Source organism: Salvelinus alpinus, chromosome 25, assembly GCF_045679555.1.
Source record: "Salvelinus alpinus chromosome 25, SLU_Salpinus.1, whole genome shotgun sequence".
Lineage (NCBI taxonomy): Eukaryota > Metazoa > Chordata > Actinopteri > Salmoniformes > Salmonidae > Salvelinus > Salvelinus alpinus.
In genome coordinates, this window is record NC_092110.1 from 13645592 (window position 1) to 13659818 (window position 14227).

Consider the following 14227-nt stretch of genomic DNA (forward strand, 5'->3'; position numbering starts at 1 on the left):
GTGACAGCTTCTTGTCGCACATGGTCCTCAAGTTCAGAACCCATACAGCGCTGGGAAGCGCACAGCCAGAGCCAAATCTGCCAAATCTTCCATTTCCAACCCGTATATGGCTCAGAATGTAAAGAGTTAAAAAGAGAGAGCTGTTATAATCTGAGACCTGGTAATTCAGCAGCCAATTAAAGCTGTGTTCTTTAACACACACACACAAAGAGAGAGAGACCACAGAGAGAGAACAGAGAGAGAACAGAGAGAGGAGGCCCATTGGTGGCTATATCAGGAGCCAGCTGACTCATCAGTACACTCTGTGCCGCATCACTGCACTGATAGTCAGATCCCCCTCCAACATTGCAGTCACCACCTCTTCTCCCTCTTTCCCACTCCCTCTCTCTTTCCATCAAATGTTTTGTCCCACTACCTCTTGCAATTTGACTGGCCATTTCGCGCTCTCATCCTTCTCTCGTTTTTCCCCCCCTCTCCATCTCTTTCACTGTTCCCTTCTTTCTCTTGTTCTCTGGCTCTGTCGCCAACTCTTCCCATGTTTCACCCTCTTCCTTCCCTCGATGCGTTTCTCTGTGCCTCTCTCTCTCTGGTGTCCTCAATCTGCTGGTGGCACAGTGGGTAATGCCAGCTGACACCCTGGCACTGGGTGGCATGCCCCAAACAGCCTACATATGGTGGGGTGTTTGTTGTGGTAGCCGGGGAAGCCATGTTTTACTACATGAGCCACCCAAACATCTGAACTGAAGACGTGCTGTAGGTCTGACTGTACAACACTCCGAAAGCACGCCCTGTCCCACCGCGTAAACACACACGGTGTGGGAACTATGAGTGTCAGTCTGAGGCGGAAGGATTGTCTCTAGTAAAACGGCGGTTTGGACCTCCCGCTTTAACAAGCCACTGGGATGGGTGACATCACCAGAATCACTCTCCATGTTGCACAGTGGCCCAGGCTCAGAATAGACAGTTACACTTGAAGTGACATGGCAGGGAGGAGCCACGTATGCGCAACACTGAATTAATTCAGTCATCTCTTAATTCTTGTCAAGGGAAATATATTTGTTTAACATGAAAAAAGAGAAAGGAAGGGTATCAGAGTGTTAGGACAAGAGCATAGGAATATATATATATATGAATTGAAGCAGTGCTCAGAGCATGACTATACATCCGTTCATTTCTTTCCTTCATTCCCTTCCTTTTCCCTCGGATATAGTTTATCGTTTAATTTCCTACATCCCTCATTCTCTTCTCCTGAGCAGTCTGTCCTTCTCTTCTCTCTGATCATGTCAGCATGTATCACACACTCAGTCAGCCCTGCTCCTATTTACAGATACCTGCCTTGCAGTGGAAGAAAGACAGACGACCACTTCCTCTGTGTGTGTGTGTGTGTGTGTGTGTGTGTGTGTGTGTGTGTGTGTTGATCTCATCCCACAACCCCCTCAGTGGTTGTTGCGTCACAGGCTGAGTCGGTGCATAGTACATAGCGAACATACTTGCACTCCATTGTGAGCGGCGAGTGTTAGGTGTGGGTGAGGTCCTCAGAGTGAGCGAGAGTTGCAAGGTGAGGAGTGTGAGGTGTGTATAAAGAGTGTGTAACCCCTTGAGTGGAAGGTTGGTATAGTTTTATAAGAATCGTAGGCTACATGTCATATATCTTAAAATGGGGAGAATTGTGCTCGGTGTGTGTGTTTAGAAAGCCAGTTGGACCTTTACCGATTTGTCTTTCAGCCGCTCCCCCTTGATGAGGAAGTCTGCTGTGGGGTTGGTGGTGGTGGTGTTTGGGTCTGTGGTGCTGCTGTTGCTGTCCGCTGTCTGGCTGACTTTGTAGACGGTAACGCAGCTGAGGCCCCCGCCTCCCAGAGGCAGCCACCCACCGCTGGAGTCATCCCGAGTCATGACCACTGCTCTCACACGCGCATAACTGTCACTGCAGAGAGAGAGAGAGAGAGAGAGACATAGTTAGGGTGGGACTGCAACAAGACCATGGCATCAACTACCTCCACATATAGAGAGAAATTGAACACCACAACCATGTTGCCTCATGAATATAGGGGTGCCATTGCACACAGACAGAACATGGTTAGACATAATGACTGCAACACATTCCATGACCACTGCTTGAACACACACTTTATAACCGACCGTGATGTGACTCTCTCACAACTGTCAGTAAGTAAGAGAGGGAGAGAAAGAGAGAACCAGCGAGAGGAAGACAGAGTTTGAGGTGTCAGAGAAAGACAAAATCATTTGAGCAGACGGGTCATAAAAACAAACATTTGAACATCTTGGCCATGTACTGTTATAATCTTGACCTGGCGCAGCCAGAAGAGGACTGGCCACCCCTCAGAACCTGGTTCCACCTCTAGGTTTCATCCTAGGTTCATGCCTTTCTAGAGAGTTTTTCCTAGCCACCGTGCTTCTACATCTGCATTGCTTGCTGTTTGGGGTTTTAGGTTGGGTTTCTGTATAGCACCTTGTGACAGGGCTTTATAAATACATTTGATTGATAAAAGACAACGGCAGGAGGGCCTGGGAACCCAACACACCCCAAAAACAACAGGATATTAAACTCTTGAATAACCATTTACAACCTCCGTATCCCATGGGCTTCACTGACAGATGATTTTGACAGGACTTATCCTACTGGTTAGAGTTGAACAAATGGTAATAGCCAAGGATACCCAACCACAATCAATAGGTATTGGAGAGAAGCATAAAATGCTAATCTGTTACAGAGAGTCTATAAAGATACCAACTGAAAACTCAATCCCAGGTTACCATAAACTAAAACGCACTATGGTTATAACTAACTAGCACCACATTAAAAAGGTCCCTACATATGACAGAGGCAGAGAGTCAGTATTTTGTGTGTGGTCAGTCAGTGCATATGATGCGTCACGCCTCTTTCAGGTCAAACAGTGAGTGAGTGACCACGTGGCCAGGCTACAGTACCAGGCTCATGCTGTGGCCTCACCTTTCCCCTACAGCAGGCCAGGCAGGTAGCTACTGTAGGGACTGTTACGGCTACTGTAGTGTAGCAAATGTATCCAGCCCTCTCCCTGTGCTCTGCTCTGGCTGCAGTCTGATGGCTCTCTGATTAGATAAGAACATTCCACTGGGCCACCGGAAACGACAAAGGTCAAAGTGTGCTGAGGGTAGCACATTACAGATCCTACTAGTAACATATTAAAGGCTGGGAGGAAGAGAGAAAGGAGGGAGTTTGACCGCGAGACGTCTTTCTCTGTGGCACGGCGCACCCTCACAGGGGTGAGTTTATTAACCGAATGATGACGCCAGTATGGAGGACCAAACCTGCCATACTTAGAAATAAACAAATAATGAAAAAATGGACACATAAATAGAGCAAGGAAATACGAAAACTGACCAAAATTAAATGTCTTTCTCTCTACATACCTGTATGTATTCAATTATTGATCTATTATCTAATTATTTACACTTTTCATTTCTGTATGATAATGACGGGGTGTCAAATGTCTGTGGGTGGTATCTAACACACCATTGGTTGTCACGGCGTGTTGCTAGATTGCTTTTGCCTGGCTCTGATGGTCCAAAAAGTAAAACTACACATACTTGAGATGCCAGTAGATAGCTACAGTAGCCCAGTTCTTCTGGCATGTAGTATGGCTGCAATCAGAAGAGCGGTAGCCAGAGAATTGGCGGTGCTGGCTAACGCTGCTGAAAACATTGCCTCTCCAGATTAACTGCTTTTCAGTGTGGGGGCATTCATTTTAAAAAATTGGGTCAGCTAGCTGCTACAACAGACACAAAAGTGAACGCGTTAGTTCTTAACCATTTTAAGGAAGTTGCCAGAGGACTTCAGATTGTGGCTGAATGAAAGCAAATCTCTGCAGCAATGTTCCAACATCTAGTGGAAAGCCTTCCCAGAACAGTGAAGGCTGTTAGCAACAAAAGGGGGGACCAACTCCATGTTAATGCCCATGATTTTGAAATGAGCTGGCCGACGAGCAGGTGCCCACACACTTTTGGTCATGTAGTCTGTTTTCTTGACACCCTCTTATTATCATATTGGAAGAAGAAATAGAGCAATAAATAATATCAATTAATAAAATGAATTAGTGGGATCACATTTTTTAAATAATTATTGATCTATTTGTGTGTGCATTTATTTATAATTATGGCAGGTTTGATCCTCCATAGGCCAGCGCCACTGGGTTTGGTTGCGAACATGTATTTACCCCCTCCTGTTAATTGTGATCAATTGAAGTAGTCATTGAGCTAGGAATGAGAGAGGAAATGCCAAATGACGCTTGATGACTGAACATTTACAAAACGTTTACAAAGAGATTGCCTATTGAAGTGATGTCAAATAGGCTATTGGTCTCCGTCACAAGACAGTTCCTGTCAGAGTTACGTTTTCTCCACTCATACCAGTGTAAACTCTCCACTGCAGCAACAACTCAAACTGGTGCCCTTTGCTCTGCAGCCACACTCTTGGCAAACCTTTATGCCAAGGTTATTAGTTATCAATTAATCCATTTTAGCAATCGAGCTTAAACATATTTTTTCCTCGCATCCAAACTTAGGTAGACCTACAAACAAATGCTAGCCAGCCCTGGTAATAGTTGACCAAAGTTCCTTCCAGGATCGATGACCAAAGTTAATAACTCCAAAATAAAATATCTAACAAAATAGGAAAGTTGGTTTAAGCAGCCTTGAAGCCACACAGTCAATTCTGGTCCCGGTGGGGGTGGAAGGAGGGATGAGAGGCGGGAGAAGGCCTACTGCATTACATCCCTTGTGCACATAATGTCGTAACACACTCCTGGTCATGGTAATCAAAAGTAGCCTTCCTTCCTAGGAAGATGATTCATACAAACATTAGGGCTTGAAACACAAACAGGAGAGATGTGAGCTAAGATTTTTCCTGTGTGAGCATTTGGCTTGAAGAGACAATTCTCTTTACATTCCACTGCTCGGAGGGGGTACAAATCTAGGGGTAGAGTCGTACACTACCTACAGGGGTAGTGTACGTGACGTGAGATATGAATCAAGATTTGCTTCTTTACAATACAGTAATATTTGTATACCAGTGTTTCCATTAGCTGGTAATAAAATTGCCCCCGGCCAATTGTCTGGGAGAAGAACAAAAAAGCGTGCGATATATGGCACTTTAGCCTGTTCATTGACTGAAATATGTCGATGTAGCACGAGAGCTGCTGATACAGCTCACAACAATGGTTGTTACTGCTGGAGTAAAATGTGCTTTAATAAGCCCAATCATTGAGTAAAACCATTCAAAAGGCAATTGCGCGTGTACAAAAAATTATAATAATAAAATAAAAAAATGGCCACGATTAAAAGGAGGTACAATTATTTATTTTTTTTAACTGGTAATTGAAGCACGCTTCCCATTCGCCATTCAAGTGCATAGACAACTAGGCAGGCTTCAGCGTGTCGCACACCGCTTTGCAATGAGCTGGAGGCAGTATGCATTTTGAAAACATATACATAATTGTTTAAAACCTGAATGTTTTACTACATATTATGATGCAGGTCTTACCTTGCTTCAAAGTAGCCAAGCCAAAATCTAACCAAATGTGCAGGCAATTATTTTATAAAAACATTGAAACAAGTAGTGTGTCCCCCCTTTATGCTGCTGCTACTCTCTGTTAGTATCTATGCATAGTCACTTTAATTACTCCACCTACATATTACCTCGACTAACCGGTGCCCCTACACATTGACTGTACCGGTACCCCCTGTAAATAGCCTCGCTATTGTTATTTCACTGCTGCTCTTTAATTATTTGTTACTTTTATTTATTTTTTTGTTAGTATTTTTCTTAAAACTGCATAAGGGCTAGTAAGTAAGCATTTCACTGTAAGGTCTACACCTGTTGTATTCGGAGCATGTGACAAATAAAATGTGATTTGACGTCGCAGGTTACTACTTCACAGAAGAGCCATTTGAACGTGAACTTTTTTTTGCTGTTGATCAAAATTCGTTTTTGGGCAGAAATGCCTTCTGGAACATGTGAACTTTCATGTGCCTTAATAAAAAACATGTATGCCATCTGTAAATACGAATATAATTGTAAAATTACGATTCTCGTAAAACAGAAACCTTCCCGCTAATGAATGGACTGGACATGCCGAGAGATGAGTTCGGATTGGTCTGCCTTGTAGCACCTTCTGTTTATAACATGATCTGCTCTGTACATGTAGATAATCCTTTCTACTGCAGCTTTCTTGAACGATATCATGGAGAACTGCAAAAGTGTTTCTCTGGATTACATCTTCAAACTAAAAGCAACCATGGCATCCGTGACAAAGAGAGAGAAAGATCAGATGACATAGGCATTGCACACGGTCAGTGTGAACCAGAGTGACTTGTACAAGAAAGCTGTACAAACAAAACGGAAATGACAAAGTATGTGATATTTAATGAAAAGGGTTGCAATCTGCCGTGAAGCGTTCATCCATGTATACAGGTAAGAGTCTAGCTACATTTTCAGATATAAATTTCTAATTTCGCCAGAAAGCAATAAAAATCGGTTTGTATTGCTAGTACTCCATGGATTGGGATTATAGTTCATTATTTAGCTAGCTAGCTAGCTGTCTAAACAAAAGACTCCAACTTAAAGCATACTGTTAGCTTGCTAGCTAATATTAGCTGGCTGGCTCACTAGCTAATGTTACATGTATGATCTGTGTGTCTGGGTAAGCATCATCTAATATCTATAAAATATTTTGATCTGGACACTTTTTGATATTGCTACTATGCACATATGCAAGTAACCATTCAACTGTACAGTTGACACTTTCTGTATCCTGTGCATGTGACAAATACTTTGATTTGTGTTTTTTATATATACAAGAGACAGTAATGTGAACAACAACATGACCAGCACCAAAGTTAGATTAGGATATAGGCCAAGTACTAGATAGTTTATTTTTACCTGGAGTTTTTCCTTTTTGTAGGCTACTACTTTTAGTCTTAATCTTTGGTTGTTTACTACACTTTTCACTCTGTTTAGCACATGGCCTCACATGTGAACCCTTAAAGAGATGGGTGGGACTAAGGCTTAAGAGGGTGTGAATGATGGTGAATGGGTGTAGACAAAGCGCTCTCCAGTAGGTGTTCCATTTTCTCAAAAGTTGGGTTACAAGTCTATCAACTATGAAAGCAGAATTACTTTCCCATTGTTCCTCAACTGCAGTCTATGATATACCATTTTGTAGCTCTGAGTCTTTACTTCTATCCAATGTTTTTTTGCTGCTCACAAATTACCTTTTGAGTTACGCCAGAAACCTGGTTACTCAATATCATTGAATAATTCAGACGGTTTCATAAACCGAAGAACGTCCATATTTCTGGAGGTATCACAATCAGGTGCTACACATGCACTCGCTCTGCCCTTCAACAGCTTACTAAAGTGTCGTTCCATTTAATTTCAATCACTTTTGACCGCAGCACTTTTGATTGAACGAAACTTGCCTTACATATTTGCCCTTGGTAGAAGTAGTCAGAAAGTTACTGTTTGGACCTGAATGCCAAAACATTTGAGGAGATTGAGTAGGGCTAGACGATATGGACAAAATATAGCACTGTATTTTTCAATTTTTTGACGGTATCACAGTATTTTATGTTTTGGAATAAATTTGCTTTGAGTACTGCGTGACCCTAGGTGATTTCAATGGGTCTTTCTCCATTTTGATTGGTTCATGTTGAATTGAACAGTATAAAACAAAAATATCAATTTCTGCATTTCCTGCACTCATTTGAGATCATTTACACACTGGCATTGTATTTCCAAACCAATGTAACGCACTTTTGATGAAATCTTTAGCGCTCATTGACAATGCATTGAGTAGAACGCTCAGTTGGGCATCAATTAGGGATGCACGATATATCGGTGAACATATCGGAAACGGCTGATATTACCTAAAAATTCCAACATTGGCCCGATGTCTAGTTTAACGCCGATGTGGAAAACCGATGTCAAAGCTGACGTGCATACCTATATAACGTAGGTACGCAACGTAAAATTTTGCGCTACACAGCATTCCTAACTTAGCCCACAATGTCTGCTGTGTGGATCGAGCAGTCAACAAGTCAAGCAGTCATTTGAAAGAGACTGAAAGGCAAAATCCATTAAAGCCAATATAATGGAATTCATTGCCCTTGACAACCGTTCTGTCGTGGGTGATGTTGGCTTTCGCCGACTGGTCAAGCAACAGTACACACTACCAAGTGCGCTACTTTTCAGATGTTGCCCTACCGGAGTTACACAGTAATCGTGTCACTGCTATTAGCTTCACGACATACATACTATGGAACGCCGTTTGGGTCTATGCGTGTCAAAAAAGATACAGTAGCACTGTCAAAGCTGTACAAAAAAAGTCTGCAAACACCGGCCACGAACGATGTGTTTACAATACCGCGTTGATAATAAAGCATCATTTGTTATACTGCAACTTCTGGGGTAGCTAGCTTTAGCTTGGTACCTAGCTAACTCCAATACAGTGTGAGTAAGTACTAGCTAGGTTGCCTATTGAAATTGAACTACAGTTCATGAAAATAAATAGCTAGCCAGCTACTTAACCCTGTTGCCCAAACTAACGTTTTATGCAGCCAGCTAGTGAGGCTCAACCGGACCGGGTTATGTGTTGCGAAGCTAGCCACAATAAGGATTAGGCACAATAGTGGAATTTGTGACGAAACATGCAACCCATGAATAGTTAGAATATAAATAATAGTGGGCACTTTGAATACACTTGTTGTTTGACATGAAAACGAATCAAAATGCCAGGGAGGAGTTATTGTGACAGGGTCAGAAGCAGTGTTGGTCAGTGTTTCCTAGGGGACCCTATAATCTTTGGCTCCATGAAATGTTTCTTCATGTAGCCAACATATTCCTATTTAATATTGAAGATACTGTTGCACAAACATGCTGATTTAGGCCAACACCATCACAGGTATTAGGCTGTATTAGCTAGTTACATTTGCTATGACTCAGTATATTTATTAGCTAGCTTGCCAACTAACTACCGATTAGCATTAGCGGCTAACACAATTTAGCTAAAACTGGCTAAGACAAACTAGCAGATTGTAGAGGCAAGAAACACAAATTAAGTGTAATTATAGAATGCTTGTGGATTTATATTAATAAGAAGCAAAGTAGAAACAGCATCATTGTTATCAACATTGTTGCATCGGCTGCATTGACCATGCAGACTGAACGCAAGTGTCTCGTAGTCAAGCAAGAACAAATGCACTTCTTGAGTGACAGGGAGCGGGGCTAGGTCTGGAAAGCAGCATGGGGAGAGAGTGCGGAGAGGGATAACTATAAAAATATACGACACACATCGCATATCACATTTAATAAAGCAAACATTCAAATAGTGTTACATCAAGTAAAAACCCAAACCGGTCCGTGCATCAATACCGGTATATAGTCAAATACGTTATACCACCCAGCCCTAAGATTGAGGTGCTTAAAGTTTGCCCATTTTGCATACCCCACTCTACCATGAGACATCCATGTCTTCATCACTGGAAAATATACACAATTGATTTTGATATATTTTAAAAGCTTACAAACACTAACAATTCCTTGAAAAAAATGTTTTTAAATAAAGAAAATATAATTCATTTTACTTTTAACATCAATTTGCTAAAAACTCCGTTTTTCACATTGTATGTTAGACCCTATTTGCCATCTGAGGTGTTTGTGTTGTGCCTGCCATCAGCTGAGACACAGCATACTCTTGAATACAGGTGGATGTCATTTCAAACATTTAAATACAATGGGCATACAGTGCATTCGGAAAGTATTCAGACCCCTTCCCCTTTTCCATATTTTGTTACAGCCTTATTCTAAAATTGATTAAATAAATGTTTCCTTAATCTGCACACAATACCCCATAATGACAAAGCAAAAACAGGTTTTTAGACATATTTGCAAATTTTTATAAAAATAAAACAGAAATACCTCATTTACATAAGTATTCAGACCTTTTGCTATGAGACTCAAATTGAACTCCGGTGCATCTTGTTTCCATTGATCATCCTTGAGATGTTTATACAACTTGAGTGGAGTCCATCTGTGGTAAATTCAATTGATTGGGCATAATTTGGAAAGGCACACATTATATAAGGTCCCACAGTTGACAGTGCATGTCAGAGCAAAAACCATGCCATGAGGTTGAAGGAAAGGCCATAGAGCTCCGAGACAGGATTGTGTCGAGGAACAGATCTGGGGAAGGGTACCAAAACATTTCTGCAGCATTGAAGGTCCCCAAGAACACATTGGCCTCCATCATTATTAAATGGAAGAAGTTTGGAACCACCAAGAAGCATCCTAGAGCTGGCCGCCTGGCCAAACTGAGAAATCGGGAGAAAAGGGCCTTGGGGTCAGGGAGCCGAACCCGATGTTCACTCTGACAGAGCTCCAGAGTTCCTCTGTGGAGATGGGAGAACCTTCCAGAAGGACAACCATTTCAGCAGCACTCCACCAATGGCCAGACGGAAGCCGCTCCTCAGTAAAAGGCATGACAGCCCGTTTGGAGTTTGCCAAAAGGCACCTAAAGAACTCTCAGACTATGAGAAACAAGATTCTCTGGTCTGATGAAACTAAGACTTAACCATTTGGTCTAAATGCCAAGCGTCACGTCTGGAGGAAACCTGGCACCATCCCTACTGTGAATCATGCTGGTGGCAGCATCATGCTGTGGGGTTGTTTTTCAGCGGCAGGGACTCGGAAACTAGTCAGGTTTGAGGGAAAGATGAACAGAGCAACGTACAGAGAGATCCTTGATAAAAATCTGCTCCAGAGCACTCAGGATCTCGGACTGGGGCAACGGTTCACCTTCGAACAGGACAACAACCCTACCAAGACAATGCAGCAGTGGCTTCTTTGAATGTCCTTGAGTGGCCCAAGCCAGAGCCCAGACTTGAACCTGGTCGAACATCTCTGGAGAGACCTGAAAATGTGCCATATTTTTCTAAAAACCTGTTTTTGCTTTGTCATTATGGGGTATTGTGTGTAGATTTATGATGGGAAACATGTATTTGATCCATTTTAGAATAAGGTTGTAATTAGAGGATGACCGATTATGATTTTTCAATGCCGATTACTGGAGGACCCCCCAAAAAAACGATACCGATTAATGGCCGATTTTTAAATATATTTTTGTAATAATGACAATTACAACAATACTGAATGAACAGTGTTGGAGAAGTAAAAGTGCAATATGTGCCATGTAATAAAGCTAACGTTTAAGTTCCTTGCTCAGAACATGAGAACATATGAAAGCTGGTGGTTCCTTTTTACATGAGTCTTCAATATTCCCAGTTAGGAAGTTTTAGGTTGTAGTTATTATAGGAATATTTCTGTCTATACCATTTGTATTTCATTTACCTTTGACTATTGGATGTTCTTATAGGCAATATAGTATTTGCAGCCTAATCTCGGGAGTAGATAGGCTTGAAGTCATAAACAGCGCTGTGCTTCAAGCATTGCGAAGAGCTGCTGGCAAATGCAGGAAAGTGCTGTTTGAATGAATGCTTACGAGCCTGCTGCTGCCTACCACCGCTCAGTCAGACTGCTCTATCAAATCATAGACTTAATTATAATACACAGAGAAATACGAGCCTTAGGTCATTAATATGGTCAAATCCGGAAACTTTAATTTCGAAAACAAAACGGTTATTCTTTCAGTGAAATACAGAACCGTTCCGTATTTTATCGAACGGGTGGCATCCCTAAGTCTAAATATTGCTGTTACATTGCACAACCCTCAATGTTATGTCATAATTATGTAAAATTCGGGCAAATTAATTACGGCCTTTGTTAGTAAGAAATGGTCTTCACACAGTTTGCAACGAGCTAGGCGGCCCAAACTGCTGCATATACCCTGACTCTGCTTGCACAGAACGCAAGAGCAGTGACGCAATTTCCCTAGTTAATATTGCCTGCTAACATGAATTTCTTTTAACTAAATATGCAGGTTTAAAAACAATATACTTGTGTATTGATTTTAAGAAAGGCATTGACTTTATGGTTAGGTACATTGGTGCAACGACAGTGCTTTTTTCGCAAATGCGCTTGTTAAATCACCTGTTTGGCGAAGTACGCTGTGATTCAAGGATATATTAACAGGCACCACATTGATTATATGCAAAACAGGACAAACTAGTTAAACTAGTAATAACATCAGCAATGTGTAGTTAACTAGTGATTATGTTAAGATTTATTATTTTTTATAAGATAAGTTTAAAGCTAGCTAGCAACTTACCTTGGCTCCTTACTGCACAACAGTCTCCTTGTGGAGTGCAATGTAATCGGCGACCAAAAATGCCGATTACCGATTGTTATGAAAACTTGAAATCGGCCCTAATTAAATCGCCCGTGCCGATTAATTGATCGACCTCTAGTTGTACTGTAAGAAAATGTGGAAAAAGTCAAGGGGTTTGCATAATATCCGAATGCACTGCATCTGAGCAAGTGCCTGTATTAACCCTTTGACATGTACCAACAAATTGGTGTGGTTATTCTACAATGGTCCCTGCAGCGTACGCTCACACCGATGTGATTAGAATGGTTATTCAGAACTTCCAGTTTCGATTGACGCAACAGTCAGCGTTTGAGCTGGTCACCCTGTTTTTACACAGAAACATTTTGCACAAACATAGTCTTTACAACGCTATGTCCTGAATGTGACCAGTTTATTGTTGGATGCAATGTTCAGACATTCACAGAAGTAGCGACAGCATAACACAATCATCCAAACCGGAAAATGTAGGCTACATTAGACCTAGCGCTAAATGAGGAAAGATTGATGTAACACAAGCGATCATATTTAGCTAACTCTCGGCTGACAGAAAGCATAACCTCAATTTGTTATAAACATCTTTGGTCTGACAGACATTTACGTGACACTCAGAATACATTGTATAACGTCAACAAACATGGCGCCACACATAGCTGGCAAATATGTCCAAAGTTATTATTTGTAAGGAAAACAACAATGAAGGCAATGCGAGCGCAGGCCAGAAAATGTGCCCTGCGTAAAAAGTTTGTACAAGACTGAGCAAATATCTGCATACTTGATCTGGGGAAGTGCTTGGGCTCTCATTGAAGAGATAAGTTTGTCCGGCTCAGTAAAGCCTCAAACATAAAATTGTCCACAACAGTGAAATGGGCTACTTCTATTTGAATTAATGAGGCGGAACACACCTCAATTCAAACTGTTGTTAGAAAATAAAACTTGTTCGAGAATAATTTGAAATTGACAAGTTAAAACATAGCCTATAGATCATTAGCAGGTAGCGTATCTTGGTTTGAGGGCAGCGCAGGTTAACTTTCCTGTTGCGTAACAATCATATTTTGGAACAGTGAGTGCTGGGGCGACCGAGATATTTGGAACTCATGCATGAAAAGGTTAACAAGGTGACGGGGCATCATATATTGTTCGCTTTCTGCCGTGGTTGAGAAGGCCAAGCCCTTTGGATGAGTTATCTGTACAGCTGCCAATGCTTGATTTCCTTGCATTTTTCTTCTGTCTGCTCCTCCCCCTCTTCTCCAACCAGAGCAGGCAGGCCCATTGCCCTAGCAACTCCAGACGCCACACAGACACAGCGTGTACACATGCTGCTTCAGAGCCTGTACTGTTCTTCCTTCAGACTAGCATGCGTCAAAACTTTTTTCATTTGCACAATGTCTCACGTTCACATTCGCTTGTAAATGTCCAAACTCACCAAAAATTACATTCGCATTCGGTAGCTCCTACCTATACATGTATAACTTTATGAGCTGGTTTGCCTGTCTTTGCAATTTGTTTATTTTCGTTTGCGCTTGTTAGCATATTTAGGTACCAGCGTCCATGCAAATGTGCTATTACTTTTGTTAGCCAATGGCCTTATCTTTTTTTTTTTTGGTGTCCCCTTGTGTACTAAGCTAATAATACTGTAAATCCCAGGATGTGAGAAGGACTGTATTACGATATGAAAATCAGGATACCGCCCAACTCTACTTCAGACCACTGCAATTTAGCTGGTACATCATTGAAATGTACATTGAATTGAAATGTTTACTTCCAATTACTACCACAAAGATGGCCGCCAGTCCACCTACCGTCAAATGTCAACTTAAGGGGAATGCCTATTCTATTATATATTTGTCTATGACTTCAATAGGCTTCCTATGGAAGATTGACAGTATAATTTAAAACAGCTGATATTCTCA

General features: G+C 41.6%; 1 protein-coding gene across 1 annotated transcript in view; it reads right to left on the minus strand.

The window, feature by feature from the left end:
- Nucleotides 1-14227, minus strand: part of spred1 (sprouty related EVH1 domain containing 1) — a 66349-nt gene that overhangs the window by 23473 nt on the left and 28649 nt on the right. The window contains exon 2 of the mRNA XM_071365682.1: nt 1711-1924. Within this exon, the coding sequence (XP_071221783.1) occupies nt 1711-1924 (214 nt within the window). The remainder of the gene's footprint in view (nt 1-1710; nt 1925-14227) is intronic.